The sequence below is a fragment of the Tamandua tetradactyla genome, chromosome 16, assembly GCF_023851605.1.
Source record: "Tamandua tetradactyla isolate mTamTet1 chromosome 16, mTamTet1.pri, whole genome shotgun sequence".
Lineage (NCBI taxonomy): Eukaryota > Metazoa > Chordata > Mammalia > Pilosa > Myrmecophagidae > Tamandua > Tamandua tetradactyla.
Genome location: NC_135342.1, coordinates 83,013,930 through 83,023,993, shown reverse-complemented (window position 1 = coordinate 83,023,993; position 10,064 = coordinate 83,013,930). Strand labels below are relative to the sequence as shown.

Genomic DNA, 10,064 nt, shown 5'->3' with positions numbered 1-10,064 from the left:
GCAATCCTGTTCCACTTCCCCCGTGAAGGAATCAACTCAGAGAGCCTGCCCGAAGCCCCGTACTGCTGAGAGGCTGAGCTGGCCAAGCCCTCAGTTCTCCTGTACGCCGGCCCCCACCTCCTCCTCGGCTGCACACCTGGAATCCCCGAGGCAGCTGATGGTAGAGCACAGACAGCACTGCCCCCAAGGTGGGACCGGGGGACCACAGCTTGCCGTCGGCCTCCAGCCTGGGGCCCGAGCAGAACCCTCACAGCCATTCTCCCTGACATTGGGGGAAAATCAGTCCAGGTCAAAATGATGGTGAAACGCACTCTGCCCGTGGCTTCCCCGGGGCTTGAGCTGCCGCCATACTCAGGCTCTGGTGGCCTCACAGTAGCCACCAGAGCACAAGGCATCGAGCCCAAAGGCATCGAGCCCAAAGCTGGGATGGTGGCCGTTCGCGAGGAGGAGGTGTGGGTGAGAGGCAGGGCCCCCAGCAGGTCGGCTCCCAGTAGGGCCTTGGCTCTGCAGTGCCTGGGGCCTGAAACGTGGGAAGGACGATTGGTGGGTGGAGGGAAGTGGAGGCCACTGAGGGCCCCACACCCCGGGACACAACATCCCCCCAGCCCCAGGCAGAAGAGATGGTGGGCAGGCGGGCTGCTCTTCCAGGAGGCCAGGAGCCCGAAGCCAGTGCCAGGGCCACACCCTCCCACCCCTATCCCCGAGTCCCTGCCCGTCGTGCCAGGAGGTCCCAGCTGTCACACACACTGTGACCACGTCTTCACTTCATACCTGCCGGAACCCTGCTTCACATGGGCGCATGCTCCCAGGGGCCAGCACTCGGATGAATGTCTCTTGGGGGGCTCAGTGCACCCACCAGAGAATGCCAGGAACCGTGGACGTACCTCTTGCCGTGTGGGCTTTCCCGGGCACTCTTCACGCCGTGGGTTCACAGGCTGGAGGCTGCGCTGGCGCCACCTGAACCAAGAGCTGCCGCGTTGCCGCAGCGTCTCAGGGCCGCGCAGGGCAAGCCCGGGCGTGTGCCCGTCAGAGCAGGGAGGGCAGCCGGGAGCATGGCTCTGTTTGGCAAGCTTGGTGAGAGGCCCGGATGCCACTGGGAAGACCCTGTGCTGGAGTGAGGGTTGTAGCTCCTGCTGCATCATCACTGCTGCCTCCGAGGAGCTCCAGAGGGTATGGGAGCCCCCGCCTGCTCCAGTTCACCATGAGGGGACCCCTGCCCTGAGCCAGGAGCCCTGACCCAGCCCTGGCACGGTCCTGCTGACAGGGCACCCCAGCGTGCCAGGAGGGTAGGGAGGCGTTTTCAGGCCGTGGGACCTGCTGCCGTCTGCTGGGGCTGCATGAAGGGCTCCACCTCCTCTGCAGTCAGCCCGCGGGCGCATCGGCCTCCAGGATGCCAGCCCCAGCCTGGCCACTCGTCCCAGGAGCCCAGGAACCCGAAGCTCAGCCTGGGCTCTGGCATGTCCTGGCCACATGTTTCAGCCTTCTGTGACCTGAGCTGTGGCAGGGGTGTGAGCCTGGCTGAGACCCCCGCTCTCCTTCAAGTGCTCCCAGGGTCGTCCGGCCGGGGAGCGTCCATCAGCCGGCCTCCAAGGACAGGGCCAATCCTCTGTCTTTTGGCCCTCATGCCTGGTTAAGAGAGAGGCACAGCACATGGGGTGGGGTGCTGTGGGGCGAATCCAGGGGCATGGTTCTCAAGGCTGGGGAGGCCAAACAGTAAGATGAGCACGTTCCCTCCCCACAACGGGCAGTCCACCCCCCTGGGCCTCTGCTCTTGCCACAGCCTCCTGGGCAAGGCCAGCTGCGTTGTATAGAAGACAAGATACTCAGAGGGAAGTGGCAGAGGGTGTCGCAGAGAGTGACGCTGCTGCAGGCCCAACACACCTGCTCCCCCGGCAGACCCTGCGACTTCAGACTCGCCCGCCACCACGCCCGCCACCTGCCCCGAGGCCAAGCGGCAGTGCCAAGGGTAGAGGACACAGAGCAGAGGAACAGGGACGGTTACCTCCCTCCCTCGGGCTTCACGTCTGTGGACAGGGCAAACACGGAGGCGCTCCTCAGGGTCTCCTTGGGACCACCCTGAACACAGCAGAAATGCACACCTCTGCAGCCACCGGGGGCAACTCAGAGACGCCGAGGAGCTGGCACAGTCCCTGCATTGTGCGTAACTTAGCGACCTCGTGCCGGCGTTCCTCCTTGCCCTCTCATTGGAAATGCACACACACGCACACACACACTCACACACCCTATTATAACCAGTTCCTTGCACCCTCTTTGATCTGGCTCTGCTTCCTGATGGTTCTTTCATTAATTAGGTAAAATAATACTTCAACATGTTCTTATTCTAAAAAGAAATTCAGGAGGTTGAGGAAAAAATTATATTCATTTGAGACGCACGGCTTGGGGTCACAAAAAGTACTCTTTCTAGAGCCTTCTTCTAATTTCCTGGATAAAAGAAACTATTTGATGTCAGAGGGGGCGAGCGTTTGTCCTCTGAAGGCAAGACTGCCAGGCCCACCCAGACACCCCCGAGGCTCCGGGCTGCAGTGTGCCCCCCTGCCACGAGCGGGACCAGGCTCCCAACTCCAGGCTAAGTGGGGGGAAGTTCTTAGGAGGCACAGAGGCATCCGCGGTGGTGCTGAAATATTCAGGCATTGGCACATGTGCCCTTGCAGCCGGGGGCAAGTCCACACCTTCTCTGTGTGCCAGCCCGACTCCTGGCCACCGGGACTGAAAAGGGAGGAGACCCATGCCAAAGTCCCTCGACTGTGGGAGACAGCTCCCCTGTCACGCGTCAGCAAGGCCTGCTGCTCACTGTACCCCTGTCCCTGCTGCTCCCCGAGGGCTCGGACGACCCCTGCGATGCAAGCGTGTGCTAGGAGGAGACCCACATGTTCTGGCAGGCGTGGCAGAGCGTCCCTAAACAAAGTGGGTATCCAGCAGGGGTAACGAGGTAATCGTGCCTGACGCTTGGCCCAGGGCCTGACAATGAGTAGGTGGGAGGGAAGGGCAATGTGGGTGCGTGTGGGCCAGGTGTCTGCAGGGGTTGCCGTCCCCTCTGATGCAGGAGAAGGAAAAGAGAGCATGGACAGAGAGCTCTCAGGCCGGGACAGGTGGACAAGGCTGAAGCAGAGACTGTACTCTGAAGCCAGTGTGTGTGGCGGGCCCTCTCCCCTCGGTGCATCTGCCAGCCCTGGAGCCCTTCGCCAGGCACAGGCGAGGCCCCTGCCCAGGTCTTGGTCTTCCCTCCTGCACAATGGGTGGTGACCCGGCTGCTCCCTCCCCTCTGTCACTCCAGCCCCCTCCTAGTTCCTCAGCATCCACCCACCTCCACCAGCTGGCAAAGGGCACCCAGGCAGCCCCTCCCAGGCCCTGACCGCGGGTCACCCATGAGGCAGGTCGGAGGGGCGCTCGGGCTTTCCGGGGCTCCTGCTCACCTCCCCTACCAGTGCGGGTGTGGACAGGGGTTCGGGGGCCCGGTGCTCCGCGGACACCAGGTTGAGCCCCTCCACGAAAACAGAAACGCTCCGGCCGCCCCGAGCGCCGCCCCCTGATCCGCGCCGAGCGGGTGCCGGGGCCAGAGGATAGCGGGAGCCGCCCCAGCGCGCGGCGCCCGGGAGCCGCGTAGGGTGGAGGGACGCAGCCGCCGCGCGCACCTGTCCTGGGCGTGGCGCCCGCGGCCGCGCCCCCCGCCCGCGCCGGGTGCTGGTTGGTGGAGTCGGAGCGCTATGCTAATGAGCCTGACCCAGCTGCTGGCACAGGCCCCGCCCCTGTTCGCGCTGGCCCCGCCCCTTCCCCGCTCCGGGCTGCGATTGGCGGAGGCTGCGCGCTACGCTAATGAGCCTGACCCAGCCCGCACCTGACTCCCGCTGGACAGACCGACAGACAGACAAGTGGCGACCCGCGGCCTCGCCCGGGAGGGGACGATGCCGCGCTCCTTCCTGGTGAAAACGCACTCCAGCCATCGGGTCCCCAACTATGGGCAGCTGGAGACGCAGAGAGGTAGAGTCCGGAGCCCCGCCGGCCCCCAACCCTCGCCGGACCCCCCGGGCAGACCCCCGCAGAGCCCCGCAGGCCCCCGCCCGCCCTGCCTGGGACCCGGAGGCCCGCGAGGCGGGGAGCACCTGTCTGCAGTCCCAGCTGGGAGGAAAGGCGTTGCCTGGCCAGCGCAGCAGGTGCCCGCGGCGTCCTTCCTGGAAGACCCCAGTGCTGGAGGCAGGTTCCGTGGGCCGCACAGGCGCCCTGCCCATTTGGGTGCTCTCAGCTCCGACAGGCAGAGCGATGGGGCTTCTCTCCCCACTCGGAGCAGGCTTGGGACCTCCCCTGTGGACGGGCGCTGCCCTCCCGCTGAGGGGATCCCAGAGCCGTCTTTCTGTTGCACCAGGCTTGGGGGGCTGGGGTTGGGGAGGGGCCGGGCCATCTGGTCCTGCTGCGGGAGGGCTCCCCAGAGTGCCTGGTTTGGGGAAGCAGGGGAGGGGGCAGAGCCGTGGGCTCCGTAAGGTGGAGAGGGCTGGACCCTGTCCGGGTGGGCCCCCTGTCCAGGGCCTCTCCCCTCTGCGCCGTCCTACCCTGGGGCTCGGCCCGGCAGACTGGGCCAGGGTGGTGGGAGGTGCTGACATCCAGCTAACTTCACTCCCCCACCCCCTGGCATTGGGGTGGGGGAGGCAGGTGCTCTGTGACGTGACGTCCCTGCTGGGCCCCCAGCAAGCAAGTCGCTCAGCCCCTCCTGGAGAGCACAGAGAGGCCAGGGCCCACCCCATCGAGGTCAGCAGCTCGCTGGGACAAGGACATGCCCAGTGGCTCAAAGGGAGGGGCAGGGAGGGGGACACTGAGAGGCAGCAGTCTCCCCACCCCACCCCCATGCTCCCTGGAGGCCCCTTGGGCCCTCTGTGGGCCCTGGACTGCGGGACCCTCCCCCATCAGTGCCACTAGGGGCACTGCCCAGGCTGGCCCTTTCAGATGGTCGTTTTGGACTCTGCCTAGGGAGCCCTGGCCTGCCGTTCTTTGGAGTGAACTGGAGACCAGAGACTGTCTCAGCCTCGCATCTGGCCTTGGCCACAGCCAGTGGGTGGGCAGCTGGGCCTTCACGGGTCATGGTTGGAAGTTTAAACGCCCATGGTTTAGGGCACAGATGTACCATGTGGCCTCTGGACGGCAATGGCAGGCAGGGGCATGGCTGTGCGAGGACGGTGCTGGGGGTCAGCCCCCCATGTGCACTCCTGTCCCCTCACCGTTCCCCCTGCCACTTCCCCAGGCCTGATGGCCAAGCAGACCATCCCTTTGCCAAGACGTTACCCTAGGACAGACCTGAGGTGCCAGGAGTTGGGGTCCCCCAACCCATCTATTTAAAAAAAGGCCTGTTTAAGTCTCCTCAGGGAGCCCCTGAAGCCAGAAGGGTACCTGAAGGTCTCTTCTCCTGGGACTTGCAGGATGAATTTAAAAAGTGAGGAGAAATGAGAGGGCATGGGGGATGGGGCTTCACACGTAGGAGCAGGAGTCCCCGCTGGCAGGGCCCGTGGAGTGGCTCATCCTGCAGCTTGCTACCCTCCCATTGGTGCCTGCAGGCTCGGCTTTGCCCCTGCTGGGGCTGCTCGGGGCTGGGGTGGGGGTGGCAGGTGTCAGGGGCAGGAGACTATATGCTTCCCCATGTGATGAGCTCTTGCCATATGGAAAGGCCTGGAAGGCCCTTTGCTGGGAGTTCCCTGGACATCCCTAGAGCCGCCCCTCCTCATTTCCCTTGGACTTAGGCTCTCAGCCCACTGCTGCCCACCCTTCTGGGGGATGGAAGGCCAAATGACAGAGTTTTAAAGGGGAGAATTGGGGTGCAGGAGTTCAGGTCAGAAGGCAGTGGGGGGCGTGGAGTTTCCTCTGGCTCCCTGAGCTGCCGCCGGAGCTTCGCCAGTCCTCCGTGTGCGTGCCGCTGCCCCCAGGTGGCTCCGCCTCAGGTCTGCCTCGGCCTTTCCTCTCTGAGCCTTTCCTCTCTGAGCCTTTCCTCTCTGAGCACCTCTGAGGAGGTGCAGAGGTGAGTAGCACATCCTTGCCCCGACTGGGTGAGCCGTGGGGGTGCCCCCCCCCCAGAAGACAGATTGCTTGGGGAAAAGGCTTCTTTACGCTGGTGGACCGGAGGTGAAACTTCTGTAGGCCTTGGCAAGGCAGATGGTGAGTCAGCCAGAAATGGGGTCAGAGAGGGCAGAGGGCGGAGGGAAGACACCGGGGAGGAGGATACGAGAGAGGCGGGCAGAGCAGAGGAGGCCGCTGGCTTCCGAAGCGGTTTGGATCTGCCCGCTTGGGCCGCTACTGCCCTCAGGGGGGCTGTGCTGCCTGGACACGGCTGGAAGGGAAAGGGTCCCTGCGGCTGCCCACTCTCCCTCAGGCCTGTCACTGGCCCTGTGCTAGGCTTCCCCTGCCTTGCTCTCGGGACACAGAGGACAGCTGGAGAAGGCGCTGGAGCCTTCAGCTTCTCCAAGGCCACCTCTGCCCTCTGTGGCCTTTGATATCTGCTTCCCAAGGGTGGCAGGGCCCATGAGACATTCCAGAACCCACAGTCCCGTCACTCACAGAGGTGCCACCTGCGGGCCCAGAGGCTGGACGCCTGCCCTCAGAGCCCCATCTAACCCAGGTCCATCCTGCGGGCAGCCTGTTGGCCTCTCACTGCGGGTGACCTCCATGCAGTACAGCACGCCCCTCCCGGGGCTGCCAGGGTCTCAAGGAAGGGAGATCACAGCAGTGGGCAGGGTGCAGGTCAGGCGGAGAGCGGGCACGGCAGGGCAGAGCACGGGCAGGCCCTCGAGCCCAGCCGCCGCCCCATGTGGCCTCCCTTTGTCTCGGGCCTTTGCAGCTCTGGCTGCCACCCACACATGAGCTGTGAAGTAGACGGCTTTTAGTGTCCAGTGTCATTCCAGAACACTGTGTCCCCCTAAAAGAGCACTGACCACAGATCTGCTCTCCACTGGGCGGTCTGCCTGCCCTGGGTCGTCACCCACCAGGTCTGTGCCCGCGTGGCGCTGGCCTCGCTTGCTCGGCTCCAGGGAGCCCTGTGGGCTCCAGCCTTCCTGCCTCTCCACGGCCTAGGAACCCTCCATCCTGCGGGCAGAGCCTGTTTCCTTCTCTTCTCACCCATCGTGTGCGGCCTTGGCCTGCGTGTGGAAGGGCCCTGCGTGGATGTGTTCTCCCGTCTCTGTGCAGATGCCTGTGTGCAGGGCTGCTGGACCCCATGGCGAGTCCATGTGTCACACATGGAAGGACTTGCAGCCTGTTTCCCCGAGAGGCCGCACCATCCGTGTTCCCTCCAGCATGTGCCAGGTTTCGTTCCCGCCCCCACGCTCTTTATCGGTGTCTGATGACAGCCGTCCTCCGGGGTGGGAGCTGTCACCTGTGGCTTACCGTGCATTTCCCCAGTGGCTCACGAGGTGCCGTGTCTGTTCACGTGCCCTTTGGCCATTTGCATATCTTTTTTTGAGAAACGTCTACTCACATCTGTTGTTCATTTTAAGGTTTCATTAGTGGTTTGTTATTGAGTTGCAAGAGCTCTCTCTGTATTCTGGATATGAGTCCTTTATATGTATGATTTGTCAGTATTTCCCCTGTTCTCAGTGGTTTTTCTTTCTGCACAGACAGGCTAATGCCAAAGCCTGCGGATGGAGGTAGAACCAGGGCTGAAGGCTGCTCAACCCGGGGACTGAGCAAGGGGCTGGGGTTGTTTGGAGATGTGGCTTTGGGGAAACTGGACTTCACTCTTCCCCTCAGCCACCGCGTTTGCTCGGGGGCTGCCAGCGCCCTGCTGCGGGTGGGAGCTGTGGCCAGCTCGCTGCAGACACAGAGCCAGAGTCCCGGGCAGTGGGAGGCAGGAGGTGTGCCTGGGCGCCAAGGGCTCAGCCATCCAGCTGCAGCGCAGGCCCTGGGGCCACGGGGGAGCCTGGATAAGACTGACACAGCGCCGGCACTCGAGACTGAGGGCCGCCCACCCAGGCCTTTTCCCCATGAATGTCCTTGTGCTCCTGGGTACGGGGGAGCCAGTGAGGGCTGCGGCCACCCTCACCTGCGCCCCGCCCTCACCTGCGCCCCGCCCTCACCTGTGCCCCTCCCTCACCTGCGCCCCGCCCTCACCTGTGCCCCCTCCTTACCCCTGTAGGAGTCGACCTCTCCTGTTCCACCTGCGAGAGGCTGGCGCGGCCCCAGGACGTCCCCGCAATCGCCTGCATCTCCCTGCCGGGCCCCCATGGAGAGGATGGTCTGGGGGCACCTGGCCCAGATGCTCCGGAGCCCAGCCCGGCCCCGCGCCCCTGCCAGCTCCCCGGGGCGCCCTTCAAGGATGACCTGAACCACCCCAACCTGTCTCCAAGCCGGGCCCCAGTCGGGGAACCTGGGGACCACGAGGCTCCGGATCCACAGCAGGGGCGCGAGGATGTGACGCCGCCCCCAGGGGGCTTTCCCTGCCTCGACTGTCACCTGACTGCCCGGCCCCCGCCGGTGCCCCGTGCCTTCCCCTGCAAGCTGTGTGCGAAGGCGCCCGCCAGCCTGGGAGCGCTCAAGCTGCACCTGCGCACCCACACGCTGCCCTGCGTCTGCGCAGTGTGCGGCAAGGCCTTCTCCCGGCCCTGGCTGCTGCAGGGCCACGTGCGCACGCACACAGGTGGGGCCGCGGGGCGGGGCTGGGAGGCTGGGCAGGGCTGGGGCAGCGGGGGGGGGGGGGGGGGGGGGGCATGGGGGCGGGGGGCACGGGAGTGGGGGCAGGGGTCTCCTCCTCAGCTTGGTCCATTCTGCTCTGCGGGACTGGGGTGGAAAAGGCTGGCGGGGCGGGCGGGGACTCCACCGGCCAGGTGAGGGGCAGGGACAGCGCAGGACTTGGGAAGGCGGGTGTGAGGTGAGGGATGGGGACAGACGGACAGAGGAAAGTGCGAGCTCGAGCTGAAAGGGCCCAGGAAGTCGGCCTTTTCACCGAGCTTACAGCCCTCGGGGTCCGGCGACAGGAGCAGAGCACCGGACAAGGGCCTACTCTGGACCTGCCTGTGGCGCCCCGAGATGCCCCCAGCCCTGACACCACGGGGTGGACATTTGTGCAGCCGCCATTCTCCAGGTCCCGGGAGACTCTCATCTGCGGACGGCTGTCCCCACAGTGTCCAATTTCCTTTTTCAAAGAACCCCTGAAGCCCCCAGGCCGGCTGTAGCAGGCGGGGAGTGAAGGGTGCCCGGGCTGGGGGGCGTGGAGTGCGGGGCTCCCGCGGGAGGTGGCCTGGGGGCCCCGTGCTTTTTTGGGGGGCTGCCGCACGTCTGCCCTGGCAGTGGAAAGCTTCTCCCTTGTCCTTCTCGGGGACCAAAGTCTCCGTAGCAGGAGCGCGTCCCCACTTCCTGGAGGGTGGCACGGTCCCCCAGCAGCTGGCCATCCCCAGCAGCCCTCCGTGGCCCCCCTGTGGACGCCTGCCCGGCTGAGTGGGCCCAGGGGAGTCATGGCGGAAGGGGCAGGGGGGCCGGCGTTGGGGCCTGTCAGCAGGCCGCACGTCCAGCAGCCTGAGGCCCCCCGGAGGGCCGGGAAGCCCCTCTCTGCCTCACGGGGGTGTGAAGGTGCACAGGAAGACGGGAGGGGCGGGGCCGCCGGGGTCCCGGGGCTCGCTCGGGGCATAACCCCCTCACGCGGCGCTCCCCGCAGGCGAGAAGCCCTACGCGTGCCCGCTCTGCAGCAGGGCCTTCGCCGACCGCTCCAACCTGCGGGCGCACGTGCAGACGCACTCGGACGCCAAGAGGTACCCGTGCACCCGCTGCACCAAGGCCTTCTCCCGCGGCTCCCTCCTGGCGCGGCACGAGGAGGCGGGCGGCTGCGCAGCTCCGGAGCGCCGGCGGCCGGCGCCCTGAGGAGCCCGCAGGCCCCTCTCCCTCCCTCCCCCACGCCGCACGGCTCTGGCCCCGCTTGGTTTGGCCTCCGGGAGCCGAGCCGCGGGAAGCGCGTCCCTGCGCTCAGCTGGCTTCTCACCGGGAACAGCCGTGGTCGGCCTTGCTCAGCCTGGCTCCTCTGACCGCCAGCCCCGCAGGAGGCCGCAGCGCCCCACAGAACTTAACTTCGCAGCTGCCAT

At 65.6% G+C, this 10,064-nt stretch overlaps 1 protein-coding gene across 1 annotated transcript; it reads left to right on the top strand.

The window, feature by feature from the left end:
- Nucleotides 1–3,883: 3,883 nt before the first annotated feature.
- Nucleotides 3,884–9,846, top strand: SNAI3 (snail family transcriptional repressor 3). The gene is made up of 3 exons (XM_077130496.1): nucleotides 3,884–3,999; nucleotides 8,129–8,629; nucleotides 9,644–9,846. Exons 1-3 carry the CDS (start codon nucleotides 3,924–3,926, stop codon nucleotides 9,844–9,846), a joined length of 780 nt encoding a protein of 259 aa, XP_076986611.1. The 5' UTR covers nucleotides 3,884–3,923.
- The last annotated feature ends 218 nt before the right edge of the window (nucleotides 9,847–10,064 follow it).